This window comes from Oncorhynchus gorbuscha, unplaced genomic scaffold, assembly GCF_021184085.1.
Source record: "Oncorhynchus gorbuscha isolate QuinsamMale2020 ecotype Even-year unplaced genomic scaffold, OgorEven_v1.0 Un_scaffold_6360, whole genome shotgun sequence".
NCBI lineage: Eukaryota > Metazoa > Chordata > Actinopteri > Salmoniformes > Salmonidae > Oncorhynchus > Oncorhynchus gorbuscha.
In genome coordinates, this window is record NW_025749975.1 from 1 (window position 1) to 21,467 (window position 21,467).

General features: G+C 42.4%; 2 protein-coding genes and 1 long non-coding RNA gene across 3 annotated transcripts; 2 read left to right on the forward strand and 1 right to left on the reverse strand.

Moving 5' to 3' along the window:
- Positions 1-117: 117 nt before the first annotated feature.
- LOC124029433 (kelch-like protein 15) lies at positions 118-3,460 on the forward strand (the record flags this gene model as incomplete). Its single annotated transcript, XM_046341138.1, is given in 11 exon segments — positions 118-338; positions 436-597; positions 712-934; positions 2,376-2,516; positions 2,519-2,561; positions 2,700-2,957; positions 3,014-3,105; positions 3,108-3,194; positions 3,197-3,226; positions 3,229-3,429; positions 3,432-3,460. Coding segments are annotated over 11 exon segments (1,487 nt in total), but the record flags the coding sequence as incomplete, so codon positions are not given.
- Positions 3,461-11,005: 7,545 nt separating this feature from the next.
- LOC124029432 lies at positions 11,006-11,946 on the forward strand. The gene is made up of 3 exons (XR_006837767.1): positions 11,006-11,045; positions 11,430-11,544; positions 11,849-11,946. It is a non-coding gene; the product is annotated as an uncharacterized LOC124029432 (long non-coding RNA).
- A 5,739-nt stretch (positions 11,947-17,685) lies between these two features.
- On the reverse strand, positions 17,686-20,937 carry LOC124029431 (diamine acetyltransferase 1-like). Its single transcript, XM_046341137.1, has 6 exons — positions 20,619-20,937; positions 20,086-20,137; positions 19,903-19,989; positions 18,785-18,886; positions 18,629-18,669; positions 17,686-18,271 (listed from the first exon to the last, which is right to left on the reverse strand). The coding sequence occupies exons 1-6, from the start codon at positions 20,682-20,684 to the stop codon at positions 18,095-18,097; spliced, it is 525 nt and encodes a 174-aa protein (XP_046197093.1). The 5' UTR covers positions 20,685-20,937; the 3' UTR covers positions 17,686-18,094.
- Between the last annotated feature and the right edge of the window lie 530 nt (positions 20,938-21,467).

Here is a 21,467-nt window from a genome sequence, read left to right on the forward strand (position 1 = left end):
CACACACACACAACTGTCTCTTTAACCCTTTAAGCTGTGATGTATGTCCAATTATTTTGTTCCTTCTTGCTGATGATCTGTCACTCTCTCTCTTTGTTTCCCTCACCCTCTAGGCAGCCATGTACGTCCAGCTGACAGAGGTGGTAGAGTTCTGTTGTTCCTTCCTGCTGTCTAAGATCTGTCTGGAGAACTGTGCTGAAGTGCTGAGGCTGCTGGAGGACTTCAGCGTGGGGGTGGAGGGTGTGCAGGAGCAGCTTGACAACTTCCTGCTGGAGAACTTTGTTCCTCTGATGAGCAGACCTGACTTCCTGTCCTACCTCAGCCTTGAGAGACTGCAGGTGGGCTGGAATAACTCTCACATATTAGTTGTGTGTGTACCTAAAACGTGATGCTCTTTATAACAGGTGATATATTCTTATTAACTGTGTGTGTCAGGCGTACCTGGACAGTGATGCCCTGAGTCGCTTCCCGGAGATAGAGCTTTATGAGTCTGTCCAGGCCTGGCTACGACACGACCGCCGCCGCTGGAGACACACAGACGCTGTCGTCCAGTCTCTACGCTTCTGTCTGATGACTGCTGCTAATGTCTTTGAGAAGGTAAGACACACACACACACAAGATGAGTCACATGGTTCCCATGTGTGCAACCTGCTCTCTATGACATCATCTCTTACTAATTCTTCTTTGTCTCCCTCTCCTCCCCTCCCTCAGGTGAAGACGTCAGAGTTCTATCGTTACTCTCGACGGCTGCGTCAGGAGGTGGACCAGGCTCTCGGCTACTTCCACGACGTCAACGAGCAGCCGCTGGTCGAGACGCGGTCTAACCGCATCCGCTCAGTCCGACCACAGACCGCCGTGTTCAGGGGCATGATCGGACACAGCATGGTCAACAGCAAGATCCTACTGCTGCACAAACCCAAGGTAAGATCCTACTGCTGCACAGACCCAAGGTAAGATCCTACTGCTGCACAGACCCAAGGTAAGATCCTACTGCTGCACAGACCCAAGGTAAGATCTTACTGCTGCACAGACCCAAGGTAAGATCCTACTGCTGCACAGACCCAAGGTAAGATCCTACTGCTGCACAGACCCAAGGTAAGATCCTACTGCTGCACAGACCCAAGGTAAGATCCTACTGCTGCACAGACCCAAGGTAAGATCCTACTGCTGCACAGATCCAAGGTAAGATCCTACTGCTGCACAGATCCAAGGTAAGATCCTACTGCTGCACAGATCCAAGGTAAGATCCTACTGCTGCACAGACCCAAGGTAAGATCCTACTGCTGCACAGACCCAAGGTAAGATCCAGCAGGTGTGAACAACGCTCCTGAAGTGTGGAGGATTTTGTTGCAGCCATTCTCTGATGCAGGGGTTTCCAACCTTTTTTTCCCCAAGGCGCCCTTTCTCCCATTTGAAAATCTTTTGTTTATTGAGGTAGCCTATATTAAATACACCACCAGCTTGATAAAATGCCACTCTAAAATGTGCAGTTGTTCCACACAACACAATGCTCTCAAGTTGTCTCAAGTTGTGGGAGCATGCAATTGGCATGCTGACTGCACGAATGTTGCCCTAGTGCTGTTGCCAGATAATTTAATGTTCATTTCTCTACCATAAGCCTTCTCCAACGTTGTTTTAGAGAATTTGGCAGTATGTCCTACCGGCCTCACAACAGCAGACCACGTGTAACCACGCCAGCCCAGGACCTCCACATTCGGCGGCTTCACCAGCGAGATCGTCTGAGCTCATTGAATGAATTTAAATTGACTGATTTCTTTATATGAACTGTAAAACCGTTGAAATCATTGCATAGTGCATTTATATTTTTGTTCAGTATAGTTTAACATGACTCTTGACGTCTTTTAAGTAGGCTGATATTATTAATAATAATGGATAAGGAATATGTTGTTCCGCTACCAAATGTTTTCTGATAATTTATATGAACTCTCAATTTAATCATACATATATTCTCTTTTGATATACATTGTATAAGATTACTTCTAAGTCTGCTTTTGTAAGTATTGTAATTTGAAATGTAATAAAAAAAACTTCCCAAGCAAGTCAAATATCTTTGAATCCTCGACTTTAGAAGGTCGTAGCTCAGCGGGAACGGCCCAGAGCCTAACCAAATATATGTGCATCAGTCACGTCTTCCTCTGGCATTTACCGCTTGTTTCCAGCCTCAAGCATCGCAAATTTAGGCATTGTTTTAGATCGGTATACTTCAGGGGTTTTTAGGTTAAATGCGGAAGACGCATTTCCGTTGATACATTCATTTGTTTAACTGAAGTACCCCCCCATGAAATGTTGCTGCCCCTAGGTTGGGAACCCTGGTGTAATATGTGGAGTGTAATGTCTGTATGATCTGTCTGTAGGGTGGTGGGAGTTGGAAGGTCCCCAGGTCCCTCTCCGTCCAGATTGCTTGGCCATCGTCAACAACTTTGCCTTCCTGTTGGGCGGAGGAGCTAGGGCCTGACGGGGGAGTTCCACGCCCTCTAAAGTCTACCGTTATGACCCCGCCAGAACTCTTGGCTACGCATGGCCGACATGTCTGTACCCAGGTCTGTAGTTGTCAGTACACAGGTCTTTAGTTGTCTGTACCCAGGTGGCACATGGTTTCATGTTTGTACAAGGTCTACTAGGGTGTTACATTTTTTTTGAGCAAAAATGTATTTATAAACAATTGTCTTTACTTCCAGGTCAGAGTTTGCAGTGGGGGTCATTGGTAAGTTCATCTACGCTGTTGCTGGCCGGACGCGGGACGAGACGTTCTACTCCACGGAGCGCTATGACATCACGACGGACCGCTGGGAGTTTGTGGACCCGCACCCGGTCAACAAGTACGGTCATGAGGGCACAGTCCTAAACGGTAAACTCTACATCACAGGAGGAATCACATCCTCATCCACCTCCAAGCAGGTGTGTGTGTTTGACCCTGGGCGAGACTCAGGGGTGGGGTGTGTTTAGCGGGCTCGGGGGAGCAGGAACGACGGACACACACAGACACGCTCAGCTCGCACCCCCATCCCCTCCCCAGCACACACACCAGCTGCTGGGAGAACCGTTTTAAGATGAACTACGTGCGCTGCTTCCATAAGGTGATCTCCATAACGGGAAGCTGTACGTGTTCCTGGGGTGTGTGTGATCCTCCCAGGCGTCATTCGAGTCGCAGGGCTGCCCATCCACAGAGGTCTACGACCTGGGACAGATGAGTGGACCATCCTGGCGCGATGCCCATCGGGCGCAGTGGGCACGGTGTGGCGGTGCTGGACAAACAGATCATGGTGCTGGGGGGCCTCTGCTATAATGGACACTACTCTGACTCCATCCTCACTTTCGATCCAGATGACAACAAGTGGAAGGAAGACAGTATCCAGATGCCTTGCAAACTGGACGGGCTGCAGGTGTGCACTCTACACTTCCCTGAGTACGTCTGGAGCACGTCCGGCGCTGCAGCTGAGGTCTGGTTCAGTTCAGACATGCTCCTTTAAGGTTTGGGAATGCCCCCTTTTAAGACAGACTTCTCCCACAGGCTCCAGACGGCAGATGTGGGCCGGGCGGTGGAGGATGGGTGTTTACAGGTGTGACACTAACGCTCTAACTACACAGAAGCTTCTCAACTAGAGACACAGAATGGACTAAGCAGTCTCAAAAACCCGATCCTAGGCAACACCATGACTATGGTCTGGTTTTAATGATGGATGCTTTTGGCATAGTGGAACTACGTCACTGCCTACGCCGAAGGGAAAATAAATATTTTGGGGATTCGCCCAGCAAATCGCGAGGCAGACATGCCAGAACATCGAGATTCAAATCCAAAGTTTGCAGGCAAAACCTTTGCAGTGGTTTTACTTAGTTAAGTGTAAATCCATTTGAATTCCATCACTTCTTGACAGCATCCCTTTTGATTTGAACGAAACCTTCCATATACATTTGCATATCTTATAAGCATTCAGAAAGTGACTTTGGACCTGAATTTCAAATCATTTGAGATAATTAATGCTCAAAGTTAACCCATTTTGCATATGTGCAGTTGAAGTTGGAAGTTTACATACACCTTAGCCATTTAAACTCAGCTTTTTAAAAATTTTTTTACAATTCCTAACATTTAATCAAGTTAAAATTCCCTGTCTTAGGTCAGTTAGGATCTTATTTTAAGAATGTGAAATGTCAGAAAAGTAGTACAGTGATATATTTAAGCTTATTTCTTTCATCACATTCCCAGTGGGTCCAAGAAGTTTACATACCCTCAATTAGTATTTGGTAACATTGTCTTTAAATTGTTTAACTGGGGTCAAATGTTTCGGGAAGCCTTCCACAAGCTTCCCACAATAAGTTGTGGCGAATTTTGGCCCATTCCTCCTGACAGAGCTGGTGTAACTGAGTCAGGTTTGTAGGCCTCCTTGCTCACGCTTTTTCAGTTCTGCCAACTTTCTATAGGATTGAGGTCAGGATTTGTGATGGCCACTCCAATACCTTGACTTTGTTGTCCTTAAGCCATTTTACCACAACTTTGGAAGTATGCTTGGGGTCATTGTCCATTTGGAAGACCATTTGCTGACAAGCTTTAACTTCCTGACTGATGTCTTGAGCTGTTGCTTCAATATATCCACATTTTCCTCCCTCATAATGCAATCTATTTTGTGAAGTGCACCAGTCCCTCCTGCAGCAAAGCACCCCCACAACATGATGCTGCCACCCTGTGCTTCACTGTTGGGATGGTGTTCTTCAGCTTGCAAGCCTCCCCCTTTTTCCTCTATACATAACAATGGTCATTATGGCCAAACAGTTCTATTTTTGTTTCATCAGACCAGAGGACATTTCTCCAAAAAGTGCGATCTTTGTCTCCATGTGCAGTTTCAAACCGTAGTCTTGCTTTTTATGGTGGTTTGGAGCAGTGGCTTCCTCCTTGCTGGCCTTTCAGGTATATGGATATAGGACTTGTTTTACTGTGGATATACTTTTGTACGGTTTCCTCCAGCATCTTCACAAGGTCCTTTGCTGTTGTTCTGGGATTGATTTTCACTTTTTGCACCAAAGTACGTTCATATCTAGGAGACAGAACCCATCTCATTCTGAGCGGTATGATGGCTACGTGGTCCCATGGTGTTTATACTTGCATATTATTGTTTGTACAGATGAACGTGGTACCTTCAAGCGGTTGGAAATTGCTCCCAAGGATGAACCAGACTTGTGGAGGTCTACAATTTATTTTCTGAGGTCTTGGCTGATTTCTTTTGATTTTCCCATGATGTCAAGCAAAAGACGCACTGAGTTTGAAGGTAGGCCTTGAAATACGTACACAGGTACACCTCCAATTGACTCAGGCTAATTGACAGCATTTATCAGAAGCTTCTTAAGCCATGATGTCATTTTGGGAATTTTCTCCCAAGCTGTTTAAAGGCACAGTCAACTTAGTGTATGTAATCTTCTGACCCACTGGAATTGTGATACAGTTAATTATAAGTGAAATAATCTGTCTGTAAACAGTTGTTGGAAAAATGACTGTGTCATGCACAAAGTAGATGTCCTATCTGACTTGGCAAAACTATAGTTTGTTAACAAGACATTTGTGAAGTGGTTGAAAAACGAGTTTTATTGACTCCAACCTAATTGTATGTAAACTTTCAACTTCAACTGTACCTCACCATACCATGAGACACCCATATCTTCTTCATCACTGGAAAAGATAACTATTGAGATGTATATCATTTAAAGGCTTACAAACAGGGTTGTCAAGCTATTTTATCATTTCTGGGGGTAATAACTTTTCTTAATTTGAACATAAATGATCTAAAAACACGTACACTCCTAGTCATATGTTTTAGTCAACCCTATTTGACATCCTCTAAGGCTTTGTGACCGCCATCTGTTGAGAACATGCTCTTGAATGCAGATTGAGTGTCATGTTTGGGCTGATAAAAGTACTAAAATTTAGAAAAAATTGAAATGTTAACTTTTGAATGGTACCACAAAGATGTCCACATGTTGATTTGAATGGGAATATATTTATAAGTTATACTGTCAATCATCCATAGAAAACCTGTTTAAATCATAGAAATATGGATAATAAAATAGATTTGACCATTTTAAGTTGACATTTGATGGTGGGTAGACGGGCTGGTAATTTAGAAGTAAAAAAATTTCAATTTCAATGGTGTACCATCTAAATTGCAGTGGTCTGTAGGGATAGGTCCATTCTATGATTGAAATGACACCCACCCTGTATTTAAGAGCATGCGGTTTATCAACCGATGGTGGGCACAACACAACAACTTCATGTGAAATAGGGCCTAAGCTACAACATATGCGAATGTAAAAACAATAGTAATTTATGATTTTTTTAAAATAATGCTTTAAAATAAATAATTTATTTTTTGTCAAACTATTTTATTATTTCATCACTGTAGGTAAGCTTTTAAATGATATCGAATTCAACTGTTTCTCTTTTCCAGTGAAGAAGACATGGATGTCTTATGGTATGGTGGAGTATGCACAATTGGTCAATTTTCAGCACCTTTAAAGTCAAATCTCATTTTATTGCTCACATACACATTATTTAGCAGATGTTATTGTGGGTGTAGCGAAATGCTTTTTCAGGTCCAAAAAGACACTTCCTGACCACTTCTTTCATGGGCAAACATGTATGGAACTTTTTGTATAAATCGAAAGGGATTCTGTCAAAAAGTGGTTCAATTCAAATGTTTTTATCGTTAAGGTAGTTCATGCAAACTAGCCACTTGCAAAAGGCACTTCTTAAAAACAGCTTCCATAATTTCCATTTTGCTAGCTACTATTTAGTTGTTTTTTAAAACAGAGAAAGTAGTGATGTTGACAGTGACATAGTTCCTCTTTGCCAAAAGAGTCCTGCATTGAAACTAGACCCTAGTCACTGTTGTACGAGACTAAACATGCCATAGTAATCTGTCCTACTCACAGGCAGAAAAGGTAGACTCACTTGTGATCAGTGGTGGTGGGTAACTCAAGCTGATCATTTTCAAAATTATCTTTCTCAGAAGAAATGGAAAAATATTGAGAAAATGTTTTTCATGATTTAGCTGGTTTATTTTGGACTGAGGTCAGTTTCATATTGTTGTAATTATTATGATTCAGTTTCAACCTACAGTCCTCTGAACCCTCTGTCTCTCCACCATGTGATGTCATGCAGTTTCTTTGTAACCCCCTCTCTGAGTCTGGGGATCTGGAGCGTGTGTGCGTGTGTGTGTGTGCGTGTGTGTGTGTGTGTGCGTGTGTGTGTGTGCGTGTGTGTGTGTGTGTGTGTGTGTGTGTGTGTGGATAAATGAATGAGGGAAAAAAGTATGCACACATCATACTAGTGGGCATGTGACAAAGTAAATTTTTAGTGACGTAGAGGATGATCATGGTGATGGATTTATTGCTGTCATGACTACATTGCAATAACACTGTTGATCTGCTGACTGAGAGAACCATGTCAGAGGTCAGGAACAGGGCCGGCTACAGGCAAAGCGGTCACTTGGGTCAAGGTTTCCCCAACTTGGTCCTGCCCCCCCTCCGGTTGCATGTTTGGGTATTTTGCCATAGCACTACAGATGATTTAAATAATCAAAGCTTGGTGATGAGTTGGTGATTTGAATCAGCTGTAGTGCTAGGGGGAAAAACTAAACGTGCACTCAGGGAGGACCTCAGGACTGAGTTTAAGAAACTATATATATTTTTTAGGAACTCAAGTCTTTCTCAACTTACTGTTACGAGAATAATAGAATGCTCAAGTTGCAAACAAGTTTCCTCTTGTTTTATCATCACTAGCTAGGTTTCCATCCAATTGGCGACAGATTTTCATATATTCTAAAATCCACGTAAAAACAATATACTGCATTTTCCCACCAGAGATGTGTTTCCATGAAATTGACTCTTTGCAGTTAAAAGGCTGTGCGTGATGACATAGTACACATACAAATGCCTTTTGCGTTTAGATTCCCATGTACCGAATACAATTAAAAAATATAGAAGTTCAATGTGTTTCCATCACATTTCAACTCTACTGAAGGTTTTCTCACAAAACATGTTGCTCTATATATCGAGTGTGCCCACTCTGGTACTGACACGTGTGCTCTAGCCAACAGCTCGCCAGTACATTGTTGGTATAGCCTACATCAGGGATGGTTAACTCTAGTCCTCAGGGGCTGGACTAGTGTAATTTTCCTCATCTCTAGCCAACACAGCTGATAAAACTAATTCCATTCTAAACTGAAGATCATGATTAGTTAGTTATTGGTGTCAGATGTGTTAGCTGGGGCTGGAGTTTGACACCAATCAGGCCCCAGAGAACTGGAGTTTCCCATCCCTGGCCTACTTGATGAGATTATTATGGATCAAATTGTGGATTATTTGTATTTGACAAATGGCAGCCAAGCATTGATGATCATGTCACCAGAATAAGACCCTCGATTATTTATTGGAAAGGAGCATCAAGCTCATCACTGCGTGTTCACCACCCTGTGAAGTTCATCATAACTTATTTAATCTGTAGCCTAATAAACTGTTTCCTGACGAGTTGTAGTGAGAGGACCACACAACATGTCATAGCGGGACTCCAAGTTTACTAAGATATGATGGTTATTATATTAATATTTGCTCATAAAAGGTCCCACCATATCTAACATATTTGGTTTTGTCGACATTGGGAAAGTTTACTGACCAATTTTCTGTTTCCATCAGGCTGTCCTGACATTTTTAATCCAACATACCTTACTCGCATAAAAAGGTTAGATGGAAATCTGGTTCGTTTTATTCACTCAAATTAGCCATGTCAGCTAATATTTTTTTGATTGGAAGTCTATCCAGTCATCTAAACCTGTAGAAATCATGGCCAAATACTGACCGGGCATGTAGGGCACGTGTGCCCAGGGGCCTTGACCTCCAGGGGGGCACCTCTGCTCAGAGTGTCTGCAGTTATGTTTTTGTTGTTCACATCGAACAGTTTTACCTCCGATTTGCTTAGTTTAAATACTCCAGGCCACAAGGTGGCACTAGCTTGTGTCGGTTGTACCTAATGTAAGCTGACTAGCAAGCTGCGCTAATGTTTGTTACTAGCAAGAATTTGAAGTAAGCCCTACAAGTCTCACTTAGGGCCCAACCAAATCTCGCTTTGGGCGCCCAGAAGGCTAGAGCCGACCCTGGTCAGGGATGACAGAAGTGTTAAGGTCCTGGTCTCTCTGGCAGTACTGTATGTAAGATTACACTTGATTTATTGACGTTAACTCTGTCTGCTTTGAGTGTTACTGTGACTGACTGCTGAAGGTTTTTTTTTGCAAGGTAGGATTAGGGTGTTGGCCACAAATGTACTAGAAACAACTTTTGAATTAAAAAATAAATAAAATAAAAAGTTGATACAGAAAAATAAGATGAGTTTACATTAAAGATGAACTTGAAATGGACATGGTGTTCCTTACTCAATACTCCCAGTAATGCAACACCATTAACTATTTTTGCCTTCTAATCAAGAGTTGATATCTTGAGCGTCAGTTATCTGGCTTACTTATTCATCCTACTTTGTGAAACCCTACCCTGACCTTAGTCCTGTCTGTCTCTGTCTGACTGAGCCAGTTGCAGCGAATGAACCTGCTCATCTCTATCTCATTCTTCTTTTCATGAGCAACAATGAAAAGGGCTAAAACACATTATTCTGCAGTTCTGTCTGTCAGCCTGTTTTATGTGTGTTTATCTAACACTCATCCACCACCAGGTAACTTGGTGTGATTGTGGTTTAGAATATGATGTTATAATTTGCATTGCAATAGGTCATGGTCTTTGATGCTTTTAGAGAGGGAGAGAGAGAGAGATTGTGCCACTTGTTCTGTGCTATACCTCTCCCTCTTGTCTCCTTCCTCTCCTCTATGCAACATTATCCTGCCTACATTCATGGTTTTATTCAGTAAAACCCCCAAGTGCAGTATTTATGCAGTAGCTTACAAACATACCTTTCCCCACATAGTCAGATAGTCTCAGAGCGGTTTGCGGTACTGAATAAATAGCAGGTAGATGTCTCCATTTGACCGAGTAATATATGTGTGTGCTGTAGGCAGTCATGTTAAGTCTCAGTTTACACATCACAAAGGCAGGTTAGATTTAATATGGTCTTCTGTCATCATCTCTGTTTGTTTTGTATCAATGTATATTTTCTCATGTGAAAATTACTATCAATATCTTGAACTCTAAGGTCCAGTTGGTTTCCCAGACATAAGGCTGCTTCTGGACTAAAAAGCAATGTGCAATAGAGAATCTCCATTGAAATCGGTTTTTGGGTCCAGGAATAGCATGCGTCTGGCCAAAGGGCACATATTATGCCAAACTCCTGTCTTCAAACTGCTGTCTCCCTCTGCTGGTCAACATGTGTATCTACTACTCCTGCTGTTTTTATTTTGGACATGGCCTGCCTGTCTATCTGTATGTCTGTCATTGCTCAGCATTTAATCTTCATCAGCCCTCAGTCTCAGTAGGATAAAATAATTGAATATTGAGGATAAAAATACCCTGTATGATGACTATTTGACAAAAAAAAAAAATGAATAGATAAACAATGTATTTACTATAATCTGAGTAGACTGCTATTTGGAACACTTTGTAATTTCTATCCAGAAATAAATGTTCATACTGTTCAGCTTTCCTTTTGTGGTTAATTTAGTGCAGGATTTCCCAAACTCGGTCCTTAGGACTCCAAGGGCTGCACGTTTTGGTTTCTGTCCTAGCACTACACAGCTGATTCAAGTAATCAACTATAATCATCATTCTTTCGTACTTTTATGCAGCTGTGTAGTGTTAGGGCAAACAACACCTTAGGCGCCTTAGGGTCCCGAGGACCGAGTTTGAGAAACGGTGATTTGGTGTGTTTGGGAAAGGTGTGTGTGTGTGTCGTGTATTAACCTGTGATGCTGACTATAGTGTGCCACCAGATGTCGCTGTTGAGATGCACATCGTTCTAAAATGGTCGAATCTAATGTTTTTTTCCGTTCGAGTCGCCGTACAAAAACAAAAGTCACTAGGCAGGAAACTTTGGGAAACTGGTAATGGCTCAACTGTATTCTTGTAAGATGCATTCGGGTTATTATAGACTTACACTCGTAGTTAATGACAGACTACAGTATTACAACAGTAATAATACCGTTGTAAAGCGTGATGATGGTGGTGGGGCTGAGCATTGGCTGAAACGTTAGCAAAACGTCTTCTCTTTTAGACATAACTATGGCTATGACATGACTGGACGAAACAGTATTTTTTTTTTAGCAGTCCTAGACTAATAGCTTTATTCTTTATTTTGAGCAGAACATTCACCTCATGTTAACTTTAGTGTAACTTACTCTCAAATACCTGCCATAAATGTCCTGACTCCTGCCATACATTTACCATAAAGTAACGGTCCTCCTCACGATGTGTCTGTCTGCTGCCAGGTTCTGCTGTCTGCCGCTGTGTCAGGTGTCCTGGGTTTGTTGACGGACTGCAGCTGTCCTGGCCGCTAGAGAGGTCAAGGAGAAACTGGCAGCTCTGAGTCTCAGTATTGAAGAGGTAGCTAGTATGGCTTTACTGTCCCTCTAATGTCCTGTCCAGGAACACATGTGGCAGTTATGTGAAGCAGGGGCGTGGGCCTGGGTGGACACAGGCCCACCAACTGGGGAGCCAGGCATGCCCACATTTCTGTTGGCCCCCCAACAATGAATTTCTGGCTACGACCCAGATATGAATGGACAGATCTTATCTGCTAATAATGTCTGTTTTGGTGTTTGTGTTGGCCCCCACACGGGCCTTTGCAGATTACATTTATTTGACAGGACAACGTAGTCTGCTGGATTAAAGTGTGTGTGTGTTTCAGCTCCCGTCCCTCTACACTACTCCACAGCCCCAGCTCAAGTAAGTGGAATGAGAGGCGGGGCCAGTGGAACAGGGTGTGGCCGAGCTGAGGAAATGGGCTGAGCTTTTCACCGACCAGTGTCAGTCACTCGTAGACTCAGTCACTGGTATTTCTTCTATTTACAAAGCCATTTTGGGTGTACTACCTTTTTATTTGTGCATTTTTATTGTTCAGAAATGTGGTGGGTACTCTCTCTTCATTCGCTGGACTTTATCCTGCTAACTGTTCCAAATGTCCGAACTGAAATTGGTAAAAGGGCTTTTATTTACTCTGCGACACCGTCTTGGAACACCTTACAAAAGACTTTTAAACTGGAAGAATTTGTCCCGATTGGTGTTTTTAAATCACTGATGAAGGATTTTGAGGCTGATTCCTAGACTTGTCAATGTTTTTAATTTGCTGTTTTATACTCTTGTGAATTCAATGGATGACTTGTAGTTTTTCATGTCTGTCTGTTATTTTTTTGTAATGACTTGGTGCTGCCTATCTTGGCCAGGGTGCTCTTGAAAAATAGATTTGAATCTCAATGAGCCCTTCCTGGTTAAATAAATGTCAAATAAATAAATGACCTTAAATCTGCCCTCCTCGCATATATAACTACTGGGATGGCGCTTTATGAGTCAACCCGCGCATAACTAACACACATTGAGCTTTCTGTCCCTTTTCAATTTTGGGAAAGGACATACTGAAGCATAGATTAAGGTTCTCTCTCTCCTCTCCTTGATGTCATATCCTGTGGAACAGGAAGTCTACAGGATTGTAGAGCCCACTGTGAGCACCTCCATCAGGACAGTGAGAGGTGAGGAGACACACATCATCCTGATACTTTCATATTATGGATGCATACTGAATTGTGTTCTCAGACTCTCTCACACACACACACACACAGACACACAGACGTACGAGTTCCTCAAAGATCCTCCTGACCTCTATCCCAGAGTCGGCGTGGTTGGCTTCTCTGGCTTCCTAGGCCTGTACCTGGCCAAAGGTAATGTGCACACGCACAGACATTTACAGTGCCTTCAGAAAGTATTCACACTCCTTGACTTTTTACACGTTTTGTTGTTACAAAGTGGGAATCAACTGGATTGCATTGTCTTTTTTTTGTCAACGATTTACACAATACTGTAATGACAAAGTGGAAGAAAAATTCCAACATTTATAAAACATAACATGTATATATATATCTTGCTTAGATAAGAATTCAACCCCGTGAGTCAATACATGTTAGAATCACCTTTGACAAACATTTTCAGGTCTTGCCATTGATTTTCAAGCAGATTTATGTCAAAGCTGTAACTCTGCCAATCAGAAAATGGGATATCAAAAAGAAAGGAGGACCAAGGCACTCTTCATATAATTATTGTTCAATAGAAAAAACGTTTTTTTTAAATCGATCTAAAATCAATTTTAAATTCAGGCTTTAACATAACAAAATGTGGAAAAGGTCAAGGGGTGTGAATACCGTACCAGTCTCTCTAGGTTCCAGGGTGAAGAGGCTGGTGTTTCCTGTGTGGTTGATGGCTCTCAGTGCTTCCATGTTCTACCCCCAGCAGGCTGCCTTAGCCAAGGTCTGTGTATGTAGGGGGTTCAATGTTAGTGTGTGTCTTCCACCCCTTTCCCTCTCTCCCCCCAACGGGAAGGGCTGGGGTTTCCTGTAGAGAGTTCTGGCTGTGAGGTAAGCGTGTGTGTTTGGGGAAGGTATGTGGTTAATAGTCTGCCCTTTCATTTTAAAGCGGTGTCCCATGCTGTTGTGTAGAAGTCTGGGATATTTTGGGTCTGTTTTATGTGGTTGTCTGAGAGACACACCCAGAGAGGATACAGGTGTGTATGTATGTGTGTGCACCAACACAGCCAGATCAGACAGACAGGAAGGATGATAGAAGAGGGATTAATTATAGAAGCAGGATAGGAATGTGATGAGTAGACAGCAGATGAGAGGGAGGATGGAAAGCTGTGACCTCTGACTGGGGTAATGGATGTAGTTTTGTGAGTTATGGTCAGTTTAAATCAAATACAATTACGTTTTATTTGTCACGTGCGCCGAATACAACAGGTGTAGATCTTACCGTGAAATGCTTACTTTACAAGCCCTTAACCAACAATGCAGTTTTAAGAAAATCCAGAAAAAAGTAAGAGATAAGAATAACAAATCATTAGAGCAACAGTAAATAACAATAGCGGCGCTATATACAGGGGGTACCGGTACAAAGTGTCAATGTGTGAGGGGCACCGGTGTCGAGGTAATTATGGGGGGGGGGCAATGCAAGTAGTCTGGGTAGCCATTTGACCAGATGTTCAGTAGTCTTATGGCTTGGAGATAGAAGCTGTTTAGAAACCTCTTGGACCTAGACTTGGTGCTCCGGAACCGTTTGCCATGCGGTAGCAGAGAGAACAGTCTATGACTAGGGTGGCTGGAGTCTTTGACAATTTTGTACGTACATATTTTTCGTTGGGATATGTACGTACAGTCACTGTCGGGACGACGTCCTCGATGCAGTTGTTGATGAAGCCAGTGACTGGTGTATTCCTCAATGCCATTGGAAGAATCCCAGAACATGTTCCAGTCTGTGATAGAAAAACAGTCCTGTAGTTTAGCATCTGCTTCATCTGACCACTTTTTTATAGACCGAGTGACTGGTGCTTCCTGCTTTAATTTTTGCTTGTTAGCAGGAATCAGGAGGATATAATTATGGTCAGATTTGCTAAACGGAGGACGAGGTAGAGCTTCTCTGTGCGTCGAGTAAAGGTGGTCAAGAATTTGTTGTCCCTCTGGTTGCACATGTATCATGGTGATAGAAATGTGGTAAAAGTGATTTAAGTTTCCCTGCATTAAAGTCCCCAGCCACTAGGGGCACTGCCTCTGGATGAGTGTTTTCCTGTTTGTTTATGGAGTAATACAGCTCATTGAGTGCAGTTTTAGTGCCAGCCTTGGTCTGTGGTGATATGTAGACAGCTACGAAGACACTTAATTTGTGATTTAGTGTGTATTGGGTGTTTAATGATCCATTTTGGGACAGTAGATGTGTTTATGGGCATTAGATCTGTCAGATGGTTTGTTTGATTGGTTGAGGTCAGACCTCATAGTAGGAACCCCTCTGCCCCATGTACACACACACACTGTTGGCCTTTTTCTATTGCACATTTCCGTTGTGCCTGAGTCAAAATGTGTGCGTGTGTGATGGATCTCTTATCTCAGGTGAGCTGGTATTCTATGTATAGCTGGAGTCAGCAGGGTCGGGATGCTGGGAAGACGTCCTGGAAGGACCTGCCATTTGGCAAGGTAAGTCATCATCATGACAAGGAATCGAGGAAAGATGTTTGAGATTCAGGTGAAATGTGGGGGGGGGGTCAAGTGCTGGTTAATTGTTTTAGTATTATTTCTAACAAAGATATCTGCATATATTTCAGGATGTTGTGTATCCCGATTCATTTAAACATTAGTTTGACAACATAGTTGTCCAAAAAAAAGTGGTATCTTGGATGAAATATTACTACTACCTTTTTAAAACCACGTCTATCTTTATTTCCCCAAACATAATTCAACACAATCACAATCTCTTTTGTCTTTTAATCATTTGAAGCACACAGGCATTTGAAGCAACACTTTGTACTTTTTTTTAACACTGAAGCCAGTTCCACTGCATTTTTTTTCATTGTTCCCCTCTAATCAGGGACTGATTTTAGATCTGGGACCCCAGGTGGGTGTAATTAATTATCAGGTAGAACAGGAAACCAGCAGGCTCCAGACCTTGTAGGGTAAGAGTTGAATACCCCTGCTCTAACACAATATATTAATTATACTTTTTTTGGACCTCCCTTGCGGTCCACTTTTTCCATGTGATTTCTTCCTTCACAGACTCCATGAAATGATAACCCCTTCCTAAGTATTTGGTCAAATTATTAATTTTATGTATGAGTGGTTCAACTTAACTAGATGTTCATATACTTTGAGGATGTTATAGCTTGTCATCACACCCACCGGTGCTGAGAGCCTGCTGTAACTGTTATTACCATCATCTATGCCTAAATTGGTTTTGGGTGGTTTGAACAACCAATTCAAAACCAGGTTGTTGTTGTAAAAGACCATTTGTTTTCAATGACATGACCTGGATTACTAGAGGTGAAATCAACCATGTAGGTCTGTACCTGTGGATAGAATACACATTCAACACCCCTTTATACACAGCACCTCTGTGGACTACAAACACAGGCACACACACAACACCCCCCCCCCCCCCCCCCCATACATCTGTCTCTCCTGTAACATGATACATCCCATTTCCTCCTGCTCTGTTACCATCCCAACTAACCATGCCAACGGACACCCTCGACTCCTGTCAGCTGTCCTCTGACCCAATTGAATGTCTAGCCAAATCTTAATGCTCATATTATTTTGTTTTGCTATTTATGTATTTATTTCCAGACATCCCCCCCTCCCCCCATCAAGGATCCACTGCAGAGTGTACAGTACATACATTATTTCAAACGTTGAAGATTTATTTGAGCATTGTGTATATATTTTTTTGAAGTATTTTGTGTTTCAGATTTTGTTTGTTTTTGTATTGATTGTCCACCCCCAGAAATCTACTTTCTAAGAACAGAGAAATGGTCCTAATAAATTAATCTCATATCTGATTGTGTGTTATTGCTAATAAACTTCTCACTGAAAGGGTAGTCTGTTCATCTGCAACTCCAGCCTGGCCCCACATCTTGATGTGCTTTAGCCAACTCCTCTACCAACCCTTAATGATGGGACCAGGTTAACACTCTACTGTACAAACAATCTGCAGTAACCCTGACCAAATGATCACTGCAGTTGTTTTGAAGTAGACTCTAGCTTCCCTCTGCAGTGAGGGTGAGCAAGTTAGTAGGGTAGGTATATTGGGGGTGGGAGTGTCTGTTGGTGTGACTTGACACTCAACCTTGACACCGTGGGAGGTGTGACAATGCCTGTATTTGTGCAACCAAGTGATCAACACGTGTGTGTGCACCGGAATAGAACATTGTGTTATAGTTTATAAAGGGTTGGATGAAGACCCCATGGGGAGTTGTGTTTTAATCTCCCTGATGTGTCTTTAGATTAACCATTGGCTGAGAGACAGGTTTCAATCAGTAAACGGGCAGGTTCAAAGGTCAGCAAGGCTTACTGGAGTCTGAAAATATTGCCTTTAAGATGAAGGATGCAGTCTTTCCCCCTCGTTCTGATGTAAATATTGTCACAATTTCCACCGAAGTCGGTCCCTCCTTGCTCGGGTTACTGAACTTGAAACTGATGTCCTCAAACACACACATTTGGCAAAAGCCAAATAGACAAAGGAGAGCTGTGAAAGTTCATAATTAGAGTGTTGGGCCTTTGAGTTTAGTGAGTGTTGGGGAAAACCCTGAGAAAGGGCCACTTTACAGTAAAGAGGATCTGTCTGGGAAAAGGGTTGGGATGCAGTGTTTATATACTGTGAACTGGGCCACTACACTGTTTGGTTGTGAAAGTGTTTGTTGATCAGGCAATGCTGTAGTGAATGTTCAGTCAGTGAAAAACAAACCATCACATTGATATGCATTTCTACACCCCGGGTTTCTGCAAGATCTGACTAGAACGTTTGTGTGCCTGTGCGTGTTTCACTCCTCTGCTCTCCATAGACTGGTAACAGACCACATATTCCCCTGTCACAGAGGAAGAGAAAGTATGACAGGGGGGGGGGGGGTGAGAGAGGATAAGGCTGACATCACCATTCTGGGATTTCATTGTAAAGCCCCCGGGCTTCCTTGATCTAGAAAAGTCAGTCACCACACAAATATGCTCTGAACTGTTTAATTGCAGAAAAATAAACACAATAAAACTACAAATCACTATATTTTAGAATGAGTTACCTAGATTGGTCCATAAGGAAAAGCAGCACGCTACACCCTTTCAGGTTCTAGATATGATTCCTACACAAAAGGCTTGTTGATTGGCAGAATAAACTAAAAACTACAACTACTAAAATGATGGCTTTAGATAAAATACTTGATCTATTAAAACAAAAGTATTCATGAACCCTAAATTAAGTGATTAGTAATGTTTAATGCCCCTTTTTACTAATAATAATATTTTGTCAGTAGTCACACACCCCACTGCTGAAGTGAGAGACAGGCAAATAATTAACTGAATTGAAATCGACCCCAAGTCTCATTCCAATCCCCATCTTTCTGTGTCTCTGGGCCAGCTCACTCTTCGGGGCCGGATGACATCTTGAGGAGGGAGCTCTTGTCGATCTTGAAGAGTCTCCATCCCTCCTCCAGTGAGAGGTCGGCGGCGCCGCGACGCTTGTAGAACTCTATCGACGCCTGGTTGCCCTCGGCGACGATGAAGTGCATGCTGCTGCAGCGAGACTTGACCGCCGTCTGAGGGGGAGAGAGGAAGAGCGCAGGCATCAGCGTACCGGACAGTGATTATGAGCTTTCCCCACCCCCCTCACACAAAGCCATCCTAATCTAAAATAAACTTTCCCTGCCAAAACCATTTATTTTCCCCCAATGCATATTCATTGATTATTTGAACAGCAATAAACAGAACAGGAGTGGAATCAGCTATTTGTACAAATAATCATAACTCACTGAAATAGGCTTTATAGAAAGTAAGAAATTATGTTTGAGTCATTGACCTACTTCTACAATAGGATTCTGACCAGAGCCATGTAAAAACTGTGACATCTACCAGTTACTATGTTTGTACTGTGTAATAACTCCTAAGTTACTCACATGACTGAGGAGCTTGAGGATCTCTGAGCCGATGCCAAACCCTGGTGGAAAAAGAAAAGACAACGGGAAAGCAGTAAAAATGGACGGACGATGAGAGTTTATGGTTATTGGTAAGGTCAGTGAGGAAGAAAGACAGGAGAGGAAGTGTGTGCTTACCCCTGTACTCTTTCATGACAAAGAAATCTTCCAGGTAAAGCAGCTTGCCGATCCAGGGGTCATAGGTGAAGTAGTACATGGCAAAGCCAATTACCACAGGACCTAGACAAAAATAAGTAATCACAAATACAAGCCTGATGTAGTACAACAAAGCTTGTACCAGAGTTACCCCCAAAACACTGAATGACAGCCAGTTTAGCATTCTGCCCTAAATGGTTATGAGCAGCTAGGATGTGGGATTGTGGATCACAGATCTGTGATTAAGTATAACTTCAACCTTCAGCTCTAAACTCAGTCTGGTTTTAGTGAGGCCAGAGGACTGTGTAAACATGTCAGTTGGGCAGTGGTGTAAAGTACCTAAGTAAAAATATTTTAAAGTACTACTTAAGTAGTATTTGGGGGGTATCTACTTTACTATTTATATTTTCCATTCAATTTTTACTTCACTACATTCCTAAAGAAAATAAAGGTACTTTTTACTCCATACATTTTCCCTGACACCCAAAAGTACTTCACATTTTGAATGCTTATCAGGACAGGGAAAATGGGCAAACATCCCAGGTCATCCCCACTGCCTCTGATCTGGGGGACTCACTAAACACACATGCTTCATTTGTAAATTGAGTGTTGGCGAAAGCCCCTGGCTATCCGTAAATGTAAAAAATATTTTAAAAAATAGTGCAGTCTGGTTTGCTTTTACTCAAGTACTATTTTACTGGGTGACTTTCACAATACAGTACTTTTACCACCACTGCAGTTGGGGTTGTGTTGGGAGAATTGAATGCATGCAGTTTATCACAAACGTGTCTGACACCCACACACAGACCATAAGAGGAAGTAAGACCATGTGTACCCATCAGCCTCTCGCCAAGAGAGACAGACGTGTACAGCTACAATGTTTCAAACCTACATACTTCTCTTTACAGAAAGTGTAAGTAAAGCGTTGGGCTCCTCCCAGACAAATATCATGTTATTGTGTACACTGACAATATAACTGAAGACATGCATCTGTATACAGCACAAACTGGGCTTACAGGTTTGATCTGTTTGGCATAGGGAAAATAACTACATGCATTGAGAGGCAATGTTGGAGGGATTGGAGATTCACAATCTCTTACCATTGTTGTTGTTGCTCTGCTCACTGGGGTCTTCCGCCACCAGGCAGTGGTAAAATGGGTGGTCCCCAAATCCGTCCTCAAGCAGATCTGTTATTACAAACGTTATAAATGCAATTTAAGCTCTGTGTGCAGTCAATCACACGGTAAGCAGGACATACTGGTTTTAGTTTCACTCAGACTCACCTTTCTCAGTCAGTATCACTTGATCTTCCATGTCTTCATATTTAGCCAGTTCCTAAACAGAAGCGCAAACAATTGTCAGATTCAAAACCAAGAGCAAGTCAAATGGGGAACGTGTATCACTGACTGAGATAGGTGACCGTCAACGGTCAGAACACCTCAAACGGAGGAAACAAGGCTCCTTGCCAACGTAAACAATGAAACTACAGAGCCAACTGTGATACCGAGGATATCCAGAGGAAATCGTCGGTATTTATGTCACCTTCAGACAAGTTCAGAGATCCTTTGAATGAAGTAAAAAAAAAAAAAAAAGGTTTCGTCTAGGCTTAAGCAGGGATACAAAATAACAAAACATAACAACAACAAATGGTCTCACGTTCAGGGCCAAATGGGTGTGTAGTGTAGGCTAAACATACGTCAGTATATTTTCCAACAACTTTCGCAAAACAACAGCGTAGTGAATCTACGCAAAACAGTAGTTAGACAGTGCATTTATTTATTCCCCTCGTCGAATGTTGTTTTTGTTTACGGCCTACCTTTATGAGTCGCAGTATGTCAGGCACATCTTTGGGTTCCGCTTTCCGCAATTTAAAACGGTCCATTTTCTTCTTTTACTCTTTTTCCCTTTTCTCACTAAACCTCTGTATGTGAAGTGAAGCAGGAGAAGTTTCTTCATTCGCGTCCCAGGAGTTTAAACCTCCACAGTCAGTCTGGGATCCTGACACCTATGTCGGGAGAGTTTACATGCAGCAGTAACCTATCTGGGTCGGATCAGCTGGACTGGATCGTGCTTTGTCTCCCACCGCGGTTTTATACGGACGGAGAGTGTTGGGGAGGTTAACCGGAACTCGGAAGATTCTGGCCAATTGGAACGAAAGATCTCCGACACGTCGCAAGTTTCTCTGTTGTTTTCTTCGATCAAGAGAGAACTTGCCTGACTAGTCACCCTGAATTTAATGGCCTTATCTCACAAGTGAAGTAGGGCCATTAACAGGCAGTTAACCCACTGTTCCACTGTTCCTAGACCGTCATTGAAAATAAGAATTTGTTCTTAACTGACCTGCCTAGTAAAATAAAGGTAAAATAAATTAAAAATAAAACAATTCTGCTGCTCCCTATAACGTATTTTTTTCCATGCGATGTGGATGAGTAGCCAGGCAACGATATAACAGGTGCACATTATATTTTTCACTGCATCTAGACTAGTCTGTACTTTAGCACTTTTTTCTTTAAATGTCTTTAACTATGTATACATAGTGGAATTCTACATAATGTATTGAGTATAAATATCTACATAAATTGGTTACATAGATTTTGCACAGGCCAAGACTACAGTGGAATGGCCGATAATAACAGGCTCGGTAGCCTATCCAGTAATTACACAC